Here is a 25,441-nt window from a genome sequence, read left to right as displayed (position 1 = left end):
AGACGACAACGAGGCTGCGAAGTCTGATTGTCCATGCGATCGTGTAGCAAACAATAGGTAAACGATTTACCTTAAGTTACTAAGCGATCGTTTAGTGTTACTAAGCGATGAAGCTTACTGACCTAAACGATCATCTAGTGCACTTAAACGATACACGAGCGTCTGATTGTCTATTTGAAGTGTGCAACTCGGTAAACAATTTACCTTGCGATGCTAAGCGATCGTTTAGTCAATTACTATACGATGAAGCTTGCTGACCTAAACGATCATCTAGATCGCGTACGCATTAAACGATACTCAGCGATCGAGTGCTCGATTGTTTTCCCGATACGACCAACTCTTGATCGCATACCCCATCGTTCAACCGATGCATTCAACCATGATCGCATAGTCCTTCATCTTCATGATGCGATGGACAGCGATCACATAGAACCTTTTATGCACGATGCGATCAACCCTAGATCATCTCCTTCCTCGAAGAGCCGCAACCTTTGCCCAGAACTTCGACGAACGACTCAAGACTTCAAACACTTTGAATACAAACTCGATTACGATTATATATGGCCAAAAACACAAGGGACTTTACATACAATCACAAATGTAAAAGGAATTTAAACAGACCGAGGCAATTCATCCTGAAAACATCCATTAATCCGGCACATCCACAATAGTATTAACACTTAAAAATAACGTAGAAATGCACCCACCATGAATGTAAACGTTATTTCGTTGCAACAAATGAAATCGGAGTATCAGAAACCTGGCTCTGATACCACTTGAAGGATCTCAAATTGAGAGTTCCATGAGCAGGTTCAGATCGCTCCGATTTCACAGTGACTGGAATATAAACGATATACATTATATACTAATAGTTATGCATATTAAACTAATCAACAACATGCTAAGAATACGATAAAACACAAAGAAAGGGGTTCATACCAGAGGAAGACGGTCTTCATTTGTGTGAACCCACAGTAGTGGAAAAACTCCATCGATCTACCAGCACCCGACGAGTCTCTCGATTGTTACTGCACGATCCGAATGTACATGAACAGGGCTTCGGAGACAACACCATCACAAGGAAACCCAGGTATCCTCGGTGTGTTCTGGTGAGTTTGGTAGAGGAGGGAGGAAAGGATTTTGTGTAGATGACTAGCGCACACAAGAAGAACTCTACTATCGTATAGCGGGGATGTTTATCATATAATAGAACTACACGATCGTTTAGGAAAAACTGGATGATCGTTTAGGAAAGTGGTATATGATCGTTTAGGGAATGTGTGAACTAGACGATCGTTTAGACGAATGAGAATCTATCGTATAGGCTCTCGGCGATCGCTCTTTCACGGTTTCTTTTAGGGCACGGGATATCGAATGCACGAATGAATTAAAACTCAAAATGAAAACCATTTTCATACTTCAACCCGCCGGTTACCTTAACCTTCGCGGCTCCACGTTCCCACGTTCAAACGTTTAATTGGTTAATTATTAAATAATTAATCAATTAATTTAATTAATAAATATAATCATATTATATTTATATCCTATAGTTTGATATCATATATCTACTATAGTATTTTTCCACTATAGTTTTTTCCTCTACATGATATAAATCATATTTATATCTAATTTTCTCCAAAATAATGTATCTCATACATTTAGCCAATTATATCATATATAATTAACCAGTCCAATTATATCATATATAATTGAACTTACTCTTGTCAATTTGAACATTTCAAATTAACCCAAACACTGGTTCTTGACTTTATCCAAGCTATTCAGGTGACCTAATGGACCTGTGGCTCGAAGCTCCAATGGTACGTGGATGGCTAAATAAACTCTATATCCATGAGATTCACCATCCGTTAACTGTCAGTGTTTCCACTAAAGACCAACAACTGAACTTTTCTTACCACAGATATATTTCTGTATCCATTGGATATAACCAATCATCAGTACGATGACCCTTCACAGATGCTTGTAAGTACAGTTGGGCAAATTTACCGTTTTTTCACTGTAGTTACATCTCACTCCTTAAATACCACTGATTCCTCTAATGAACAATACAACATAGTCCAACTATGTGTGAACACCTCTCGGGCCAAGAGAACGTGTGTGGCACTACATCGTTCAAGCCCTAGAATCAGCCCTTAAGGGAGCCATCTATCTACTTACCCCTACCTCGGGGAAGGAGTGAATTCCATCTTATGTAGTTGAGTTCCCAGCTCTCAAATCAGACATATCCTCAAAATGGTAGGTTTGAATCGACGACTTGGCCACTCGCACCCATACAAATCAAAGGACCGCCTTCAATGGCAGGAGTTCCCAACTCACTCGGGATTGAGGTCACGTTACCTATGGTCATCCTAGTGAAGTGAAGTCTCTGTCATGAACGGTGTTATATAACGAGACATTAGCACTTAATGGTAAGGTCTTATACAAACTCTTTGTATAGGACGCCCCCGCTCGAATGTCCCCAACACGAATGATCAGGATCAGTCCATCTGTGGCAAGTCATAACACTTGTGACCATTCCACAAAGTGGTCCGCGTCTGTAGTATTATCAGGATAATGTTTTCTTCCTATATCCATATACTACAGACCATTTTGGTTATCACTCAAGACATGATCCACTTGTATGTCACCACATACATGCTTGAGTCACATACAAAAACACGTAAATAAGAAAAACAACAAGATGTGAAGTAAATATCATATATTAACAATCACATGTGTTCATATATACTGTTTACAAACTACAGGACACGAGACTTTAGGGTATCAACCTCAACATCAGCAACATGGACACCACCACTCAGTGACCTTGGTATTCTCAGTTTGGGAATCCAGGAGGTATGGGCTCTGTTGAATTTGGTAGAGGGAAGGAGGAAACACGATCGTATTCAATGACCAAGCAAGTGGGAGAGATTAGAGTCTATCGTATAGACTGGTGCTTGATCAATTAGTAAAAGGTTCACGATTGTTTAGGTAAGCAGGTTTGATTGTTTAGAGAACCTCGCTCTCACGTACGATTTTTTAGTAAAAACTATACGATGTTTAGGTCGATTGCGCGTGTACACGATCGTTTAGGAAAAACTTGAGTTGTTGTGTAAGCTCTCGTTAGCTAAACGATAGATAGTGTACAATTTTATGAAGAAATTATCCGATTCTTTTCGAAATGAAAACTATTTTCATTTTATCCTTCAGTTATGAAAACTTAATGCAACCTCCCACTTTCACGTACGGTTATGGAGAAAACCACCAACAATTATCTCATAATTGTTTAATTATAAATAAATATAATAACTAACTTATCATATTATATTTATAACCTATAGTTTTAATATCACATCATATACAACATTTAAACCATAATCCTTTTTCCTCCACTAGATATAAATCATATTTATATTCTTTTCCTCTATTTAATGTATTTCATACATCATTTCAACTATATCATATAAAATTGACCAGTTTAATCATATCATATATAATCAAACTCCCTCCTGTCAATTTGAACACTTCAAACTAACCTAAAACCGTATTCTCAACTTGAATCCATTGAGCTACCAAGGGGACCTTATGGACTTGTAGCTTGAAGCTCCAATGGTACATGAATAGCTGACTAAACTCTTTAGCCACAAGATCTACCATATGTTAACTGTCAGGCACTCCACTAAAGACCGACAGTTGCATTCTTCTCACCACAAATATATTTCTGTGTCCATCGGATTTAATCAGTCAATAGTACGATAACCCTTCAAGATGCTCGTAAGTACAGTTAGGTCAATTTACCGTTTTGCCCTTGTAGTTATATCTAACTCCTTAAGTACCACTGATCCCTCTAATGAACAATATCTCATAGTCCTACTATGAGTGGACACATCTCGGGCCATGAGAAGGTGTGTGGCGCCACATCGTTCAAGCCTCGGAATCTACCCTAAAGGGAGCAATTTATCTACTTACCCCTGCTTCAGGGAAGGAGTGAATTCCATCTTGTGTAGCTGAGTTCGCAGCTCCTAAATCAAACGAATCCCTAAAGTGGTAGGTTTGAGTCAGCAATCTAGCCACTCGCACCCATGCAAATCAAAGGACCGCCCTCAAAGGCAGGAGTTCCCAACTCACTCAGGATTAAGGTCATGTTACCTATGGTCATCCTAGTGAAGTGAAGTCTTTGTCATGAACGACGTTATATAATGAGACTATACACTTCGTGGTCCGGTCTTATACAAAATCCCTTGTATAGGACACTCTTACTCGCATGTCTTCACATGAATGATCAGGATCAGAACATATGTAGCACGTCACAACACTTGTAATAATCTATAAAGCGGGCCGCATTCGTAGTGTCACCAGGATAAGGTTTCCCTTTTATATCCATATACTACAGACCATTTTGGTTATCACTTAAGGCATGATCCACCTGTATGCCTTCACATACATGCTTAAGTTACAACGACAACCAGGGATCTTAGTTTATTGGTTTGTGGTAAAGCAAATAAAACATCCCATGTTTCATAGACAATAGTGAAGAAAATACCATATATTATTTCATCACAAGCGTTTGTTCAATACAGTGTTTACAAACTACAGGACCCAACGAGAGTTTAGGACATCAACCCCAACACATCCAATGAAAGGATACACAAGTACCCATTGCAGAAGCGATCGCGTCCTTATTTTAATTTTACATAGCATACAGAAAACATAAAAGACAGAAAAAGTACAAAATCTATTAAGCATACTTATGTAAAGAAATAAAATAGGAAAATGAAATTCCTCCGTGAATCACGAACACAATGAACACCACTACAAGAAAAAGAGGATCTCCTGACGCTTAAATCCACCTCGGGAGATAAGGTCTCGACGACGTATACTATTCATTGGAAGATAGTTCCAATCTCCTGGTGGTGGGACATTACCTGTCGGGAGATCTAGTATAAAACCCAGATTGGGTAGAAGTTCCCACGACTGCTTTTCTTCTTCCTCAATCTAAAACCCTAGCACACCGCTCCCATCATTCGCCGCTCCCGATCATTCACCGCTCTCGTCATTCGCCTCTCCCATCGTTCGTCGCCGATAGAAGATCCCTAAAAAGTTAAGCTTTGCTAGTTAAGCATGCACGACCGGAAAAGGTTTTATAGGGTTCTCAATCTATTTTCCCCTATCCTAGATCGGTTGTCGATCTTGGACATACCAAACTTGAAAAAAAGAGGGCAACACTAAAACAAAGGTGTCTAAACTCACGCACACAAAACGTAGAAGCCATTTGTTTTCAAAGGTCTAGCTTTCACGCTCAACTGCCGATAACCTATCTACTCTTTTCTTGTAGTGCCCTAACTAGACACGGCATAGGTAGCTTTTTTTCACTTCTATCCATGCATACACACACTATATATATATATATCTTTTTTGTAGGCAAGCTAGCAATTGCCTCATTTTATTTTTATTTTATATTAGTTTTTTTTTTATTTCCATCACTAATCTGCTCTTTTTTTTTATTCACACACTAGACCCTTTTTATCCACTTTATCTAGTTTTACTCTAAAACAAGTAGGGTACTCCGAAGCCAAAGGTCGGCTTTTCGGGTGACAACAAAAATACAAACCAGATAATATAATTCTAAGCACATAAGACTTTAATGTCGTAAGAGAAATGACTTAAAAATGCTTGAGAGACAACAAAAAAAAAAATTAATTAGGCTAAAAATCTTGATTATACTCTCCTAACATTATTTCATGCAAATTTTATCACAGGAAAAGTGTGTCATAAACTATCATCATAACAAACTAAGCAAACAAAGCAAAAAAATTAATTAAGCACATAAGCATTGTCTGAGCATAATGCTCAAGAACCCCAAACTAATATATAAACTACCCTACGAGTACCCCACCCTAACTTAAAATGATACATTATTCTCAATGTATCTCTACTCTATGCTCTATGAAAAATAAAATAAGGGAACAAAAAAACTCCCCTGAAAATGTTGACGTGCAAGAGATGGTAGGCAAAAGGGCAACTTCATTTGATTCTTCTTTCTTCTTCAAGATCAAGGAGAGAAACCTACAAAAGAAAAATAAAAACTAAGCTAGGAAACCAATAAAAGAAAGCAAGTAAATTTGTTCACTTGGCTCCCTTCAGGAAGGACAAATTTTTAACGTCGGTTGCTCGACATCGTTTTCCTGTCAAGGTATGAAAAAATTCTCATATTTCTCGAGCTCTTTTTTCTTTGAATCCACGAAGCTGCTCAATGGAAGCGAGCTTTGAAGCATTCAAAGGCTCCAAAGACAAAAATATTTTTGAATTTTTTTATTTTTAGAAAAGCAAATGCAGACTCGACTAACTCGGCTAAAAATAAAGACTCGGACTTGTAAGGTAAAGATGAGCTATGTTCAAAATTAAAGAAAAGCTAAAGGAAAGAACAGGATGAGGCTTGGTAGCCTCTAACTCTTCTACCTGAAGCTCCTTGAAATGAAGTTCAGACTCATACTAACCTCACAGACTTGTTCTTGGCATGGCAGGGGATAAACATCTTCATCATCATCAGTCCAAGGGAATTCCTCAATAAGATCAACCTAGGTGCCACAGACGATGGGAAACTCTAAATAACTCTCCTATGTCAGCATGGAATGTGCAAGTTGAGAGGATCGACCTCAACCATCACGAGGGTTTAAGTCTTCAGGTGAGACTCAATAGACTCCTACTCACACTCAGAAGAACTATTAGCAAGTTCACACATTATAGAATCCAACGTCTTACCTTGGCCAGAAGCTTGAGGAATTAGCTACTCAATATGATAGTCGATGTCTGTTAACTCACTACTCAGCTCGGTATGATCAGAGGATGGTTGCAATGAGAATTCCTGTTGCCTATGGATTTCCTGAGAAAACTCATAAGAGTTGTCAGAAATCTCCATAACCAATTCTTCTAATGACTTACCTGAACCGACAAAAGTATAATGCATCGACATCAATCTCGAGCTAGGCATATCCCAAGGGAAATAGGTATTGCACACAAGACCACACAAAAATAGGGGATATGCTTCGGATGAATGACCTTGAAGTGAACAAACTCTACATGCCTCTAGTTCCTACAATTTCCTAGTTGCCAAAACTTGCATAAAAGAGGTTAGTTCATATATTTAATTTCTAAGCTCACTAAATTCTCTTACCTCTTCTTCTCTTCGCTGAGCCACTTGCCTCGTAAGAAGTGCATAGTTGATGTTCAAATTGTCTGCCATGATAAAACAAGTAGACAAAGAAAAAGAATACTTTTGGGGTTTTAAAATTTTACAAGTCAAATTTAACTGAAAGAGATTAATTGGCTTGCCTCCCCGACAATGGCGCCATTTTGTTCAGTCATAAATTTAATATTGTTTCTTAAACTCCTACTCTCAACAAATATATATATATATATATATATTTATAAATCACTGAACCACTACTTATACTACTAGGTAGCACAAGTGGCAAGCATGAGGTCGAACACCAATTAAAACCAAATCAGTAAAGCATCCTAAGCATTAATTAAGGTTGGAAAGTCATTCCTTAATTAAACTATATGCTTTTAATTCTATTGGGTTTCATAACTTCCATATAGAAATGAAGTTCATATGCATGAAGATGAGGATTCAATTTTATTGACTAATTGATTTGACAACCTTATTCTATTAATCAAATTGTTCTTTGAACCTAAGTTGAACATGCATTACTAAGATTCTAATCCATCCTATAAATCAAAGAATTCACATTCAATCCAATGCTACCAAAGTAAATTCAAGCATAAAGGAACATAAGGAAATGTGCTAGCTCAAAAATAACTTGCAAAGATAAGCAATTATGATAAGCTTGACAATCTAACACATAAACGCAAATCTAAATTAGATCAAGATTCAAAGAAAGCATAGAATTGAAGCACATTAAATCCAATTAAAGAAATCTCAAGACATTAAACATGGAACCTCTTACTCAAAGAAATTAGATATAAATTACCTCATAAATTCATAGACAGATTCAAGAAGAAGATCCGATCCATGATTACAACCCAAAAGAAAAATTGAAAATCTACCTTAAAGATGCTGAAAAGATAAAGGGAAAGGAAGAAGACTAGGCCTCTCCTTGACATAGTGCATGAGAAAGCAAAAGTGCATACATCCAATTGGGTTTGAAGCTTTAGCTATCATTTCCCAGACTGTGATATGTGTTTTCTAAGACTAGGACGACAAGGTTAAAGATATTTTCACTGACCATTAAGCTAGCAATCCTAAAGATACCCAGATAAAGATAGGCTCATTTTTAGGAAATATGAAGAGGCACAACTAACAAGACAAAAAGGTCGTTAGGTATGTCTTATCCAACAAGTTGTCTTCTACCCCAAGTTCCATGAAGAACAAAGTTTCTCTAGTCAACCATGCACGACAAATGATTTCTATACCGCTCGGATTATAGGTGGATCAAGAGTGAGAAGCATTCTTTTTCTTTTTGTTAGGAAGTTTATCATACTTTCGAGTACCAAGGAGCCAAAATGAAATCCAAGAGCATTGGTTACTTGAGAATCACTTTTGGAGGATGTTCCATGTTCTTTCTTTGAAGACACCGCATGATCCTTTCTTTGCAAATAAACTATCGAGTAGTATGCCCAGAAAAGATATTTGCAAGTCTTTGACAAATATCTTTCTCTCTTTCTTGAGTCGGTTAGCTCTTTGAAGCTAGGAATAACTTCTTCATAAAATCTTCCTTTAATGGGAAGACCCGCAAAGAACCATAAATCCCACAAAAGAGATTGATAGTTCGTCTACCATAGTATGAAAAGTGTTAGTGAAAGGGCACCAGGCTTCACAAAAGGCTCGGACAATATTGTTATTGCGATCGTACGTGTATAAAGAGGCCATCACCGCATCGAACAAACGTTTGTCATAAAGAATTCACCTCGTTTCGACTAACTAAGTACTTTAAGTATTCTCAATAAAAATCAATAAAGGTGAACTCTCTAGGGATCTTTGTTATGGTACTCCGTCGGGTTTCATCTTCAATCAAATGATTCCTGAGAGTTAATACTTTATCAAAGTTAGAGGCCTCGTTGTGAATGGTAGACTTTAAAGTCCACATATTTTTATCCATAGTCAGGGATACTTCTATTGATAATTTAGGAACAATCACGCCATGGTCTAAATCTGGCCAAGCATCTGAGAAAGGACCATCCAGTGACTCCTCTACGAGAAGGCTAAGTTCATCTCTAGTAGGTTGGCCCCTATTCACAAGAATCACAAGATATCTCTTTCCAGACAAAATGCACTTGGTAAAGTAAACGATAGTGCTGCAAAAAAAAAAAAAAAAAAAAAAAATAGGTGAGTCTCAGCTGCATGAATTTTTTAAAAAAAAGGAGGGATGAAAGATTAAAAAAATGGATGAATTCTATCTTTGACGTATTCTAGGCTAGAATATGTGTGGAACACTAAGATTAAAGCTGGTAGAGCACTGAGTTTGAAACGAACTGAATGCTCAAGTGAAAGGTTGAAGCCAAAATCGATGGAATCCTCAGGTTGTGCACTAAGATCAAAACCAGTAGAGCATTGAGCTTGAAGACAACAGAATGCTCGTGTCAAAGACTGAAGCCAAAACCGATGAAATCCTTAGGTCGTGCACTAAGATCGAGGCCAACAAAACGCTGAGATCAAAGTCGATAGAGCATTGAGCTTAAAACCAACAGAGTGCTCGAGTCAAAAATTGAAGCCAAATCCGACGGAATCCTTAGGTTGTGAACTAGATCATGTGTAACGACCCGACCCCATAGGACTCAAGCTAGGCCGTTACTAACGCATGCATGCATGTAAGTTAAAACGAAATTCTTTTTATAATGAAATAAATGCTAAATAAATGAGATAACTAAAAGGATTTACATTAAATTCAAATATTGAAAGTCAAAGGATAGGGTACTCATAAATCATAAAAAGAAATAAATAAGTCTGAAAACAAAACGTAAATGATAGTCTTGAATCTCAAAGTTGAAAATGTAAAAAATAATAGAAATATTAAAATATGAGCGGAAGCATGTAAACTAGTCTCCGATTGCTCGATCAAGGATTCCTCTTGTTAGTCACCGGTACATTTCTACTCTTACCTAAAACAACAACATGAGAAAGGATGAGTATAAAAATACTCAGTAAATAACCCCACTACTGGGGTCGGGCTAGGCATCTATGTCCTCTAGATGCCTACCTCTGGTGGAACATATATACTCCACTAGTCCTTATGGGACTCATGAAGGAACTCTTATACAAGACTACCTCTAAGCGGAAGCGGATCTTTCCAATTTATTGTGACAGAAATCCACATATACATTCAAACATACAAATATGCATTCACAACGCTAAATTACTCACATGCTTAAAGGATAAACAAACAAGAGACTGAGAAAAAATATCAGTTGAAGACTTCTTTCACTTGAAATCTCGCTCTCTCCACGAACGACCTCTCAAATTCTCTAGACTAGCAAGTAATCATCCAACAACACCCGTCGTCTACACGAACAGCTTCGCACGAACATAAGGAAACAGAAACGACACCGCCACTCGGAGCCCTCAGTATTCTCAGAGTGAGAATCCAAAAGGTGGGCTTTGTTCGAATTTGGTAGAGGGGAGGAGAAAAAGAGATTGTATACAAAGATCAAGCAAGTGGGAGAAAGACTCGTCCATCGTATAGACAAAATGCTTGATCGTTTAGGTGAAGTATACGATCATGTAGGAAAAGCTAAGTGATCGTCTATACGATCTTTTAGTAAAGCTCAGGCACTAAGCGATCGTTTAGTAAGTTGCGTGCGTGGGTGTAAGCGATCGTTTAGTAAGTAGCACTATCATATAAGTTCTGATTTACTAAGCAATGACCTTCTCAAACACTATGCGATCAAATGCTTAGCACACCGTGAGCTATTTAAGCATCTCAAAACGATTCTTCATCTTACACATCAGTTACAAAAACAGAAAAGACACCGGCCAATTATCCCATAGTTATCCAATTAATAAATATAATCATATTATATTCATAACCTATGCATTAATATCATATATTAATCATAGTTTTTTTTTCCTTCACTAGATATAAATCATATTTATATCCAATTTCCTCCAAATTAATGTATTTCATACATAAAGTCAATTATATCATATATAGTTAACTAGTTCAATTATATCATATATGATCGAACTCCCTCTTGTCAATTTGAACATTTCAAACTGACCCAAAAATTGATTTTCAATTTGTATCCAAGCTACTAAGGGGACTTTATGGACCTATGGCTCGAAGCTCCAACGGTACGTGAATAACTAACTAAACTCTTCAGCCACGATATCCACCATCCATTAACTGCCAGCCATTCCACTAAAGATCGACAACTGAACTCTTCTTGCTACAGATATATTTCTATGTCCATCAGATATAACCAATCATCAGTATGATGACCCTTCACAGATGTTCGTAAGTACAGCTGGGATATCATTTTGCCCATGTAGTTACATCTTACTCCTTAAGTACCATTGATCCCTCTAATGAACAATACAACATAGTCCTACTATGTGTGAACACCTCTTGGGCCATGAAAAGGTGTGTGGCACCACATTGTTCAAGCCCCGTGATCAACCCTTAAGGGAACAATCTATCTACTTACCCCTGCTTCGGGGAAGGAGTGAACTCCATCTTGTGTAGCTGAGTTCCCAGCTCCCAAATCAGACGAATCCCCAAAGTGGTAGGTTAGAGTCGGTGCTCTGGCCACTCGCACCCATGCAAATCAAAGAACCGCCCTCAATGGCAGGAGTTCCCAACTCACACAAGATTGAGGTCATAATGTGTTTACAAACTACGGGACATGAGACTTTAGGGCATCAACCCCAACAACTCATACATGAATAACTGATTTTGATCCTACTGTAGTTAAGTATACCCACTACCTCTAGTAAGTCCCATAGGACCCACAACCTCTGGTGAATCCCGAAGGAAACACAACCTTTGGTGAATTCCGAAGGAAAACACCTCCTCTAATGAATCTCAAAGGAAACACAACCTTTGATGGATCTCGAAGGAAACCACCACCTTTAGTGAATCTCGAAGAAAACACAACATCTAGTGGGCATCTAACTAATCAGTGAGAACACTATCACAATGTCAACATCACAAGTATCATAACATGGTTCTATAATATATAAATACATCTCAACATTATAGTTCTACAACATACATATACATCTCAACATCATGGCTATATAACATACATATACATCTCAACATCCTCAGATCAAATACAATCTCATGGAATCAAATATCATCTCATGCTAGCATTCAAGTATCTATATGCACATTTAATCTTTCAAATCCTCATACGAAAACATACATCGATTATACTATACTATCAGTCTATCATGCTATCGTTCTGTCATAATATCAATTTGTCATGCTAGCATACATCTAGTGCCTGGCATGTGGGCAGTTTCTAGTAGTAAGATTACTTACCTCTAATTAAGGTCAAAATTAGTCTAAGCGAACAAACTCTTGTCTAGCTCCCCACAAACCTTAAATTAAAACATAGAACACGAATAAAAAATCACTTTTAACTTTTAAGCCCAAATCCAACCAACCAATCATTCCAAACCTATCAATACAACTTACCCAGAAATTAGGCTAAATCCAAATCCGCTTTATTACTTCACCAATGGACTCCAACCTATGCATAAGTCACAATTAAAGATCATATAACCAATTTCCAGCAATAACAATCAACCAAAATGCGTTTCAAAATCTTTGTACTCTCTAAAATCCTTCGAAATAACTTCAAATCTGTTAGAAGATGACTTTTGACACACCAAAACAACCTTCGACCCCACTGGACAGTATCTCAAAACCTTCAAACCTCCAAATTTAGCATCCAACCATAATGGGTAAATTAAAAGTCCAAACCAAAATCAAGTAGGTAACCAAAATTAACCAAAGAAAACCACAAAAAATTCATGAATCTCTTTACCCATTAGATCCCCACTGGTTGTGGAGTTCTCGACGGCGGTGACTGGTGAAACCAAGTAGAAACGATGGCTGGATGTTAGATCTGGTGGGTTTGAGACGAATAACGACGACTGACGTGAACGGACTTGGTGGTGGAACTAACTGAAGACAGCTCGACGGACTTACTTATAGTACTGATTTAACCGATGAAGAAGGTGCCAGACGACCATCGGGCGTGAGCGCTGGAGGGACGTGGCGATAAAACTGACGATGATGGAACCGAGGTGTCCCTTCGCATGATGGAATATGCCATCAATGAAACTGACAGTGCGGGGTTGATGATCGATGGCAGCAGCAGAGGACAATGAGCGGTTGGAGGGCTGGACAATTAACTGGTGGTTGGTGAGGGTAGAGGGTTTTGCGTGAAAGTGAAAATCGAGGGGGAGGGGGAGGGGGAGGGCTGCTTGCACGTGAAAGAGAGGGGGAGGATTTTGGGTTTTAAAATAATAATAATAATAATGGTAATATCTCACAAGGAAATAAAATAAATATTTTATTTTATTCTAAAAAACTCCATTTACTATAAATATAAAACTATTGGGATTGGTGTCCTATTCTCCCGGTGGTATTGTAGTTTGTAAATATTTTGTAAACATATTGTTATTAATAAAATAAGTGTTATTTTATAAGCATTTACTCAAATCCAATAAACTAAGATCCATGGTTATTTCATGTAACTTAAGCATGTATGTGAAGACATACAAGTGGATCATGCCTTAAGTAATAACCTAAATGGTCTGTAGTAGATGGATAAATGAGGGATACCTTATCCTGATGACACTAAGGATACGACCCGCTTTATAGATGTACAAGTGTTGTAAAGTACAACAAATGGTTTGATCTTGACCATTCATATGGATATATGCAAGCGGGGGTATCCTATACAAAGAGTTTGTATAAGACCGGACCACGAGATGACTAGTCTATTTATATAATGCCGTTGATAATTGAAACTTACATTTCACTAGAATGACCATAGGTGACATGACCTTAATCCTGAGTGAGTTGGGAACTCCTGCCTATGAGGGTGGTCCTTTGATTTGTATGGGTGAGAGTGGCCAGATTTCCAACTTAACAAGCCTACCATTTTGGGGATTCGTCTAATTGGGGAGCTGGGAACTCAACTACACAAGACGGAATTCACTCCTTCCCCGAAGCAGGGGTAAGTAGATAAATTTCTCCCTTAAGGGCTAATTCTGGGTCTTGAACACAATGGTCACACCCTCTCCTAGCCCAAGAGGACTTAGTCATAGTAGGACTATAACTTATTGTTCATTAGAGGAATCAATGCTACTTAAGGAGTTAGATGTAACTACACAGGGTAAAATGATGAATTGGCCTAGTTGTACTTACAAGCGATTTGTGAAGGGTCATCGCACTATTGATTGGTCATGTGGACACAAAAATATATATGTAGTGCGAAGAGTGCAACTATCGGTTTTTAGTGGAGTGACCAACAGTTAGGGGATGGTGGATCTCGTGATTAAAGAGTTTAATCAGTTATTCATGTACCGTTGGAGCTTCAAACTATAGGTCTATGAGGTCCCCTTGGTAGCTCAATGGGTTCAAGTTGAGAATAAGATTCTGGGTTAATTTGAAGTGTTCAAATTAACAAGAGGAAATTAATTATATGTGATATAATTGATATGATGTATTAGATACATTAATTGGAGGAATTAATATAAATATGATTTATATTAAATACCATAAAATAGAAAAAGAACTATGGTTTATATGTTTTATTTAATGAAATATTAAAACTATAGCTTATAAATTTAATATGATAAGTTGGTTATTATATTTATTTATAACATATTAATTATATGATAATTAATTATTATTATTCTTTAATAACCGAATTGAGTGGGAGGTTATTGAGAGTTTTATTGTAACTGTGAGATAAAAAAAATTGTTTTCCAAAATTTAGATGTTGATTCACTCGGATTAATCTCACAAAAGGCTATCGTGTAAAAGGGTTTTGCTAAGCGATAGCATAGAGAGCATACACGATCAAGTTGACTATACGATAATTACTCGTTTACTCGTTGCTAAATGATTGAGTAGTAAAGTCTATACATAGGCTTCTGTTTACTAAATGATCGAGTATTTCATCTATACGATAGACAAAATTTATCTCTCACTTACTCGATCGTCTACCTCCTGATTTCCTCAATCCAAAATCATACAGAGCCCATGATAACGGGCAGAAATGTACGTTATTACAGTGCAAAGTCATAAAACAATGCAGGATTACGATGGTAAAAATAGACAATATTGCGTCCAAAAGCATTAAGTTCATAACACTACGATCGCAGCATTAAAACAGCTAACTTATGTATTTTATGCAGGAAAATACGTTGACGCAAGGCGGAAATGCGATCCGAAGAAATTAATGTCCGAGCACATTAAGAGATTGCGACCGCAAGGCTATGATCATTTGCGCTTGCAAAAATCTACTCGAGAAGGTGGCCACATAGAGCTGGCACATCAAGGTGGGTACAATTGGGTGAAAGCTTAATAAATCATGATGGGACAAAAAGCTGATGACAGTTGATTCCGAATTAAGTTGACAAGCCGTTAACGACATACTGCAGCAAGTACACTCAACTTTTCGGTGACAATTATTCGGCGTATCAGACAGAGAATTAATGTCAAATTAATGTCATCTCATCAATGCAATCATAAGAGAGAAGAAGCTTTTCACCCTGAAGCTCTATAAATACCAGAGGCCACCTTCAGTGAAGAAGTTCGCCCAGTTTTGAGAGTTCACCATATAAACGATAGTTAGCCTTGTTCTTAGTTTTCTTATACTTAGAAGGCAATAGCGAGAGAAGAGAAAAGACAATGGAAGATCGTCCTGGTCAGCTCAAGAGAGTACCAGGGAGCATGGAAAAACAAAGAGAGGGTCGACTCTTGTGAGAGCAAGAATATCTTTTGAGCAGAGTAGAGAAGAACAGAGTAAAAGCCTTGGGAAGCAAGAAATTGCTACCAGGCTCTTTATTCTTATTCCGCATTGTCATTCTATACTTCGATTATATATTTATAAAATGGAACTTGTTTATCTACATCTATTCACTCTCTTTAAAACATGCATGAGTAGTTAAATCTATCGAATGGGTTGAGAAGTACTTAGCTAACATGACCTAGGATCTTCATTGCATGCGATCATCTTGTCTTATGTTGCGCCCAACACCCTTTAGAGCTACTCAAGAGAGAAAGTCTAAAGAAAGAACCTAATACTTGAGAGATCTAGGTTAGAATCTAGACTCGAGAGAGCAAGATTAGATCTGCATAAGCAAAAGATAGGGACTTAGAAATAAGCCCTGTTTGCCAACATGCATTTTTCATGCACTCTAGAGTTAGGTTATGATAGTATGTGGTCGCGTTGTATATGTGTGTGTCATTCATCATTGACAACTGATATTTGAATCTATAAACTATAAGTCCATGTCCCCGTTACCAGTTCCCCAGCAACGGCACAAATAAACTTGTCATGCAAAAATTGTTTCTAAGCTACAAGTCCATGCCATAAACTTGATGACATAGATTTTATGCGATGATATGCGATACTACTTCTAGATATGTGTTATTAATGAATGTTCTTGTAGTATGTTATGCGTTGTCACAATTTTCCTTACGTTGAAACTAAGTATAATTTCACCGCAAGTTTCTCGGTGTGATCCGAGGTCGAACACAGGAATTGTTTTAGGTTAATTGCGTTATATTTGTGATATATGCGATCGGGGGTTTTTCAAATTAATAAAGGTGTTATTTGTACATGCGATAAAGTAAATTGTGCAGTAAAGTAAAGATAAGCGATAAAAATGCGGTAATAAAGTAAATTGCGATAAAAGTAAAGTGCAATAAAATAAACCTAAGCTATGATGATACAAGATACAGGTTACATGATCCAAGATACAAGATACCGAGGTTGAGACTAACTGTGAAGATTATACAAAGATCGTGTTATGCGGTGGCAAGTCTTATGTGTGGAACAGAAAGATAAAAGATGATTAGTACAAACATCGCAAGTTCCTTAATTGCGTTAAAGGCATAAGTACAGTTCCGCTTTTCCCTTGGCATACACCTCTCGGTGATCGACCGCGTTCCCACATCTCTATGGTGAAACAGGGACAAACATAATGAACGCAAGGTTGCTTCCATCTCTGGAAGTACTTCTTGCTTTAGTTAATGCATTCTTCTAACCTTCTCGCGACACATCAGAATGGCATCTTCACTTCTGCTCTCACAGGTGAAGATGCTATCTAGCATACTTTAGCTAAACATCTTTATTTCTTTAGCACAGATTAAGTTACTTGTTTAATTCATATTAATCACCAAGGGATTAAGAAAAAGTCATGGAAAAAATGATTTATGGAGGAATAAAAATAGACAGAGAAGTGGAAATGGAAATGATCAAGACATTCAATAATACTATTTAGCGTCTGATACATGGTTGTGAATGAAGAGATTAAGAAGATGAAATTAAATTGATGAATGAGAGTTAGAAACAAATACAAAGAAGCGCCAACGTCTTGGCACAGATCTGGAATGGAGAATCACTTGCCAGTGTTGATGGAGTGAATGGAAGGATGAGTTTCCCTCTCAGGCTTGCTCAACCGGTAGAAGGGATCTAAATACAGAGTTTCTCAGCGGGGATTTGGTTGAATTACACTAAGACTCACCTCTCGACCTTGTCTCTTCTCTTCCAAGATTTCCTCCGATCAGCACTCAGATCAACTCTCTTTTAATAGCCTCGTATCAATTATCCCCCATATCAAGTATATTTTTTAGTGAATTCTTTGAGAGTATTTATAAATGAAAGCTTGACTCTTTGACTTGTGGTCCCCACTATATTGTTATGGAAATTTCAAGAATGGTGGAACAAATATTCCTTCTGTTATGCAATCAGTCCATCGAAAATGCACAATGGTTAGTTGTACATGTGTCAAAATCCTCTGTGATTGCGCTGCTCATTTTCATCTTCGATCGTGTGCCCGCATGCGGTGTTGTTTTTATTACCGCATGTGGTTGAAGTTCAGCTCTGGATCGATTGTTGCATGTGATGTCATTGCGTTGATCATCTATTCATTCCTGAATGATGGGCACAATGTGATGTAGATGCGTTAATCTTTCTCTCTTGAGCCATGAGCGTATACAGTGACTGGATTTCCTACAAAACAGACTTGAAATATTCTTTTCTACCATCACAATGGTGTTAGTGGGTGTATTAATGACAATTTATAATTATTGTATTACTTAGCCGATTTCCATACAATTGACGCAACTTTCCTCTCTTTTAACTACAATATCTAAATAAAACAGTATAAATAACTTGTATTTCTACAAGTTATCACACTCCCAAATTTAGATATATGCTTGTCCTCAAGCATATCTTCTACTAAGGAAAAAATGCTCAGTTCCTATCCTAAATTTTGCGTCGATTGGTTGCTCTGAATGCTCCACTTAGGCACATTACTTAACAACGCAATTTTCTTATATCCTTGCTAATTCATATCAAAGCTCTACTTTATTCTTCTATCCTATAAATTTCTGCTAAAAAATGCTTTTCTAGTTTTTATAAATAGAATGTTTACCTCTTCTTTGTAAAAACAACTTGATGCATCTATATGCAATGATCAAACTTTGCGTCATTTATTAGAGACCGTTGACCATGGTTACACCCTTCATTTTGGCTTGTTCCTATAGGTGTCATGCGAACATCCAACTACGGTTGTGTGCCAATTCAACTGTAACTCATGATATTCAGAGGAGTTGTCTCTTGCATTCTTTTATTTTCTTTTGCATTTTTCTCTTTTCATATTGTGTTGTTCTTGGAAACCCACCTTCGTTTTGACTTGCTCCAACGGGTGTCATGCGAACATCCAACTACGAGCAGGTTCCTTTCACAACTAACTCTTATCAGGTTGGGAATGTTTTTTAGTTTTCCCTTGCGATGACATTGGAGTTTTGTATGAAAATTTATTGAAAATATATTATTATTATTATTATTTTGTTTTTTTGAAATGAAAAATGAACGCATTTTTCTTAATGACCGCATTATCTTGATCTCATCTGCTTAGACCTTCCCCACCCCCAAATTTAGAGATGCGCAAGGTTCTCATTGCGTTGTTTGGATAGAATAGAAAAACACTTAGAAAAAAAATTCAAAAAGAAGGTTTGAGCAGAACTTTGAAAGGAAAAAGGTAAAGTATTGCTAAGCTATGAATTAACTAAGTGTGTGTTAGAAATTACAAAGTGAGGGAAATGTTTCTAAGTGCATGCATCTTATACATCATGGCAGCACAATGAATAACGCAAAAGTAAAGGTCAAGAACATCGCAAATATTGACAAAGGATGATAAAGAAAAAGGCACAGGCAAAAAGAAGAGAATGGCTACTTAGTTATATTGAAAATTCACTAAGTATACAAAGAATTAAAAATTAACGCATTACAAAAATTATTGTCTATACAAAGAATCAAAGAATTTCGTTAACTAATGAAAAATAATGAATTGAAATTATCTTTTGAATCTAATTCAGACGGGTGCACGATTAAAGTTAACACTGCGCATCCATTAACACAAATACATTTTTACTGAGGACGGGCAACGCATACATCCTCGCAACACACCCCTTAAATAAACACATTTCTGGAGGAACGGGCGCACGGTATTGCTACAAGTGCAACACTACCTCGACATAGAGCATTTTGCTAAGGACGGGCAAAGGACACACACGCGCGCAACACACCCCTCAATGCAATGCAGTTGAGTGTAATGGACGCAAGGTGTCTCTTGTTGTCCCACAATACACCCCTCGTTGCGTTACATACCAATTTTTTTTCTTCCTTTCATTCATCAAAAACACAAGTCAAAAAGACTTTGCAGTATTCAATGTTTCATCCAGTCATTCACAAAATTTAAAAACAGCGCTAATAATGATACAAATTAAAGCAATTAAATATGACATGGAAATACTCAACTGAATTAAATTGAAGGTAAATACAGAAAGCATTAAAAGCTAATTCTATGAAGCAGTAAATAACGTAATTTAGGAAGCAGTAAAAGAAAGCTGTAATGAAAGCAAGTAAACATAGATAGGGATGCTGATTGAAAGAAGTTTTCAGAATTACTACAATCTCATCCTCTTGCAAGCGGTTAATTCTGCTTGCCCAAGTCAATGGTATCCATGCGTCGATCTATATCGCCTCCATAGTAAGGCTTAATCCATTGACCATTGACTTTAAATGCGTTGTTCCCATCTAAAGTTGCTAGTTCCACTGCGTCGTGGGGAAAGATAGTCTTGATTTTGAATGGCCCAGACCAGCGAGACTTCAATTTCCCTGGAAACAATCGCAAACGTGCATTAAAGAGTAATACCTGTTGACCTTCGACAAATGTCCGATCATTTATGCGGTCATCGTGCCACTTCTTGGTTTTCTCCTTATAGATTTTGGCATCTTCATAAGCATCCCTTCGCCATTCGACCAGCTGGTTCAATTTCAGCTTTCGGACTTTCCCCACACTTGCTAAATCAAACTTCAGCTTCTTGCATGCCCATATTGCCTTATGTTCCAACTCGAGCGGCAAATGACAAGCTTTCCCAAAGACCAGGGCATAAGGGGACATGCCAATTAGTGTTTTATAGGCAGTCCTGTATGCCCACAATGCTTCATCAAGCTTGGGTGACCAATCCTTCCTGGAAGTATTGACTACCTTCTTCAAGATAGTTTTGATCTCTCAGTTAGAAATCTCTGCCTGCCCATTAGTCTGTGGGTGATAAGCAGTTGCAACTCAATGGCTGACGTTAAATTTAGTCAACAGGTTAGTGATTATGTGGTTGATAAAGTGATATCCTCATCACTGATTAAGGCCCGTGGCATCCCATGTCAAGCAAAAATATTCTTCTTAAGAAACTTCGCCACTGTGGCCGCATCATTCTTGGCAAATGCGATGGCCTCAACCCATTTTGATATGTAATCAAGCGTGACCAGGATATAATGATGACCTTCTGATGGTGGAAATGGGCCCATGAAGTCAATTCCCCAAATATCAAATAATTCAACCTCTAAGATTGACGTCAACGGCATTTCATTCCTTTTAGACATATTCCCCATTCTCTGACATCTGTCGCATTGCACAACGTGGGTATGGGCATCCTTAAACAGTGTTGGCCAGAAATAGCCACACTGTAAAACCTTTACGGCAGTCCGTTGCCCCCCAAAATATCCTCCATAATGGGACTCATGACAAAGCTCTAGAATGTGATTGACTTCATGCTTAGGAACGCATCGATGTATAATGTGATCGAGTCCAAGTCGATATAGGAATGGGTCATCCCATAAATGAAATTTTACGTCGTGTCTTAGCTTCTTCTTCTGTAGGTAAGTATAGTCATTTGGTATTTGACCGCAAACAATGAAGTTCACAATGTCCGCATACCAGGGAACATTAATGTCGATTGACATTAGCAGGGAATCTTTCCTCAATATCTTTTTCTTTCCCTTGAACCTCGCAATTCTCTATTCTTGACAAATGATCAGCAACTTGGTTCTCGGTGCCCTTCCGGTCTTTGATCTCTAGGTCAAACTCTTACAGAAGCAACACCCACCGTATAAGCCTTGGTTTTGCATCCTTATTTGTCATCAGATATTTGATCGTAGAGTGGTCGATATACACCACAACGTTTGTTTCGATTAAGTACTGACAGAATTTCTCCAGTGCAAATACCACTGCGAGCATTTCCTTCTTTGTGGTTGTTTAGTTCTCCTGCACATCATTCAATGTTTTGCTCGCATAATAGATAGGAAGCAATACCTTGTCCTTGCGCTGACTCAACATTGCACCCACTGCATACCCGCTCGCATCACACATCAACACAAAGGGTTGCGTCTAATCCGGCGCAATCAAAATAGGTGCAGTGATAAGCGCATCTTTCAATGTGTTGAATACTTCAATGCACCCATCATCAAAATTATATTCTCGGTCAGCTTCAAGGAGTGCACTTAGGGGCCTTGCGATCTGGAAAAAGTTGCGAATAAATCCTCGATAGAACCCAGCATGTCCCAGAAAGCTCTTAAGTGTTTTCACATTCACTGGTGAGGGTAGCTTGGAAATTGCGTCGATTTTCGCCTGATCGACTTCCAATCCTGCCTTCGAGATTTTATGACCCATAACAATTCCTTCTTTAACCATAAAGTGGCATTTTTCCCAGTTCAGAACAAGGTTCGTTGTCATACACCTCTTCAAGACTTTCTCGAGGTTAGCTAAACAGGAGTCATAATTATTGCCGAAAACTGAAAAATCATCCATGAATATCTCGAATGACTCCTCCTAGTAATTTAAAAAGATTGCCATCATACAACGTTGGAAAGTGCCTCATTGCAGAGTCCGAATGGCATGTGTCAGAATGCAAACATACCAAATGGGCACGTGAAGGTTGTCTTGTCTTGATCCTCCGGCGCAATTGCTATTTGGTTGTACCCTGAATATCCGTCAAGAAAATAGAAGAATTCATTCCTAACAAGTCTGTCTAACATCTGATCAATGAACGAGAGTGGGAAGTGGTCCTTTTTAGTGGCCAAATTTAACTTGCGATAATCCATGCCAATTCTCCACCCTGTAGTCGTTCTTATGGGAATTAATTCATTCTTGTCATTAGTGACGACTGCCATCCCCCCTTTTTTTGGAACGCACTGCACTGGGCTCACCCAGCTGCTATCACATATTGGGTAGATGACACTTGCGTCCAGCCATTTCACTATTTCCTTCTTCAGTACTTCCCTCATAACAGGGTTCAAGCGTAATTGCCTTTCTATCGATCCTGTCTTTCCTTCTTCCAGAAGAATCTTGTGCATGTAGTACGAGGGACTGATTCCTCGAATGTCTGCCAAGGTCCATCCTAAAGCCTTTGCGTTATTTCTCAGGATCTGTATAAGTGCATCTTCTTTCTCCTTACTCAACGAGGCAGATATGATAACCAGTAACGTGTTGTTACCTCCTAACTAAGCATACTTGAGATGCACAGGCAATGGCTTTAACTCTAGCACAGGTGGTTCTTCCAAAGATGGCTTAGTGCGTTGTGAAGTTCGTTCAGATAACTTGAGTGGTTCAAGGTTTGATTCAACGTACATTGCAGTGCAATCCTCCTCCAACATTGTGCCGATTCCAAAATCTTCTTCCTTCAGCTCCTCTAGGAGTTCGTGCCAAGGTTCTTCCCACAGTTCCTCAATATATTGGCAGTTCTCCACATCACTTGGGTACTTCAACGCATTAAAAACGTTGAACTTCACTTCCTGATTATCAACTCTGATGGTGAGTTCTCCTTTTTGCACATCGATCAGCGCTCGCCCTGTTGCGAAAAATGGGCGACCCAAGATGATACGTACTTTTCTATCAACTTCATAATCCAATATGATAAAATCCACCGGGAAGATAAACTTGTCCACTTGCACGAGTACATCCTCTATCTTGCCCTCAAGATGCGTTATCGATCTATCGGCCAATTGTAGTGTGATCGTGGTAGGTCTTGAGTTGTTGATATCTAGCTTCTTAAAGATCGATAAGGGCATTGAATTTATGCTCGCCCCTAAATCGCATAGCGCGTTCCCGACCTTCTTCCCTCCTATTGAGCAGGGCAATGTAAAACTCTTAGGGTCCTTCATTTTGGTGGGGATATTGTTTTGAAACAGTGCACTACATTCATACGTTAACACAACTGTTTCATTCTCCTCGATCTTTCTTTTATTAGCAAGTATATCCTTGAGAAATTTTACATAGCTCGGCATCTGTTCTAGAGCTTCTATTAAGGGAATATTGATGTGTATTTGTCGGAGAACATCCAGGAACCTCTGGAATTGATTGTTATCATCTTTTTTCTTTAGCCTGGACGAGAAAGGTGGAGGATCCCGCCTTACCTCTTGTTTAGTTGGTTGTTTGTTGAGGTTCTGTTCTTGCTGTGTTTCGTTAGCTGGAGGTTATGTTGATTCAGAATTCAAGTCTTGAGGAGCTTCATCTTTGTGGGTGTACTTACTCCTGAACTGATAATTTTTCCACTACTGGTTGATTGGTCATCCTCGACAGTTAGATCTACTAGCCTTGTTGTTTGATTTGGTACTGGTAGCGCAGGGGCTGTTATTTTACCACTCCTCAATGTCACTGCATGACATTGCTCTTTACCTCGTGGCCCTGATGCTCCTGAACTGCTAGGCAGTATACCAGGCGCTTTATTTTTCAATTCAATTACAAGCTGTTCCATCTGCTCTTCCAAATCTCTAAGGGAATCAGCTTGTGATTGTCTAATTGCCTCGCTCGTTTCAATATAATGCTTCAGTGAAGTCTCCAGAGATGAGGTACTGCAAGAGGTATCATATAAGAATGGTTGGTCATAAGGTGGTATACTTTGAGAGTTTCCTGGACTACAATCCGGATTAGTGAAGACCGAAGGGTTGCCTCGATCCCCTTGATAACTATTCTGATAGAAATCCTGGCTCATCTGGTTGTGATTCCCATCCCAACTTAAAGTTGGGTGATCCCACCAACCAGAGTTGTAGATGTTGTCAAATGGCTCATTATAGACAGAATATACAGCCTGTTGATTCCACAGGCAGACTTCTGCTGGATGTCCCTCCCCACATTGAACGCAATTCATTACGGCCACGTGTGTCAACGAATTAACTTGCGCTGAACCCTGAGAGAGATTTCTCTGTTGATTAGCCATCATCTGAAGGAGTGTGGTCATCGTGGTCATTTGATCTATCAGTGTGCTCATTGTATCAGTTGACACATCAACACTTTCTACTCTTTCTTGCTCTAGACCACTTTCCTCAAACCCAATATCAATCCACTCATCAGAATGTCGCGAGATGTAATCTAATATGCTCTTAGCTTCCGTATATGATCTGTCCATTAATCCTCTTGCTGCAGAGGTGTTACACCCCCTCCCAGATTATCCACTTAATCTAGAAAGAGGTGTGAAGATGCTAAACATCACCTCCCCCGATGACATTTAGCATCTTACTAACCAACTTAACCTGTGCTTAAATTTGAACAGTTACACAATAATCCTTTAGTACATTTAATTTCTATTCAACATATTCCATATTATGATATCCACAAAAAAGTTTCATAAACTTTCTATCTCTTGTTATATACAAACCATGAACAAAGTTTAGACACAACGGAAATACTTTCAGATATTACACTACAAAATAACTCCTCTTGTCCCATACCCCCAAAACCATGACACGTAAGGTTCGTGATATGCAATCTATTTACAACAGTGCAAGGCCTACAATGTACCAGGAGACTCTTGTCGTGTGGGTGTAAACAGCTCAGCGTGTTTCCAGAACTTTAACGCTACCTGGGGGGGGGGGGGGGAACGTAAAATAT

The 25,441-nt window shown here is 38.3% G+C and overlaps 1 protein-coding gene across 1 annotated transcript; it reads right to left on the bottom strand.

The window, feature by feature from the left end:
- Window positions 1–23,055: 23,055 nt before the first annotated feature.
- LOC150032169 (uncharacterized) lies at window positions 23,056–24,959 on the bottom strand. Its single transcript, XM_090308430.1, has 2 exons — window positions 24,084–24,959; window positions 23,056–24,006 (listed from the first exon to the last, which is right to left on the bottom strand). Exons 1-2 carry the CDS (start codon window positions 24,957–24,959, stop codon window positions 23,056–23,058), a joined length of 1,827 nt encoding a protein of 608 aa, XP_090164556.1.
- Window positions 24,960–25,441: the final 482 nt, after the last annotated feature.

Source organism: Benincasa hispida, chromosome 12 (assembly GCF_027475165.1).
Source record: "Benincasa hispida cultivar pf3 chromosome 12, pf3_genome.v1.1, whole genome shotgun sequence".
Classification (NCBI taxonomy): Eukaryota; Viridiplantae; Streptophyta; class Magnoliopsida; order Cucurbitales; family Cucurbitaceae; genus Benincasa; species Benincasa hispida.
The sequence above is the reverse complement of the archived record's forward strand: the minus strand, read 5'-3'. Positions and strand labels throughout refer to the sequence as shown.

Bases quoted from the DNA above. Each gene is read 5' to 3' on its own strand.
- LOC150032169 (XM_090308430.1), bottom strand. From the start codon at position 24,959: ATGGACAGATCATATACGGAAGCTAAGAGCATATTAGATTACATCTCG. The intron at 24,007-24,083 runs GTAAGTACACCC...AACGAAACACAG, and splicing joins GAAAAATTATCAGTTCAGGA to CAAGAACAGAACCTCAACAA.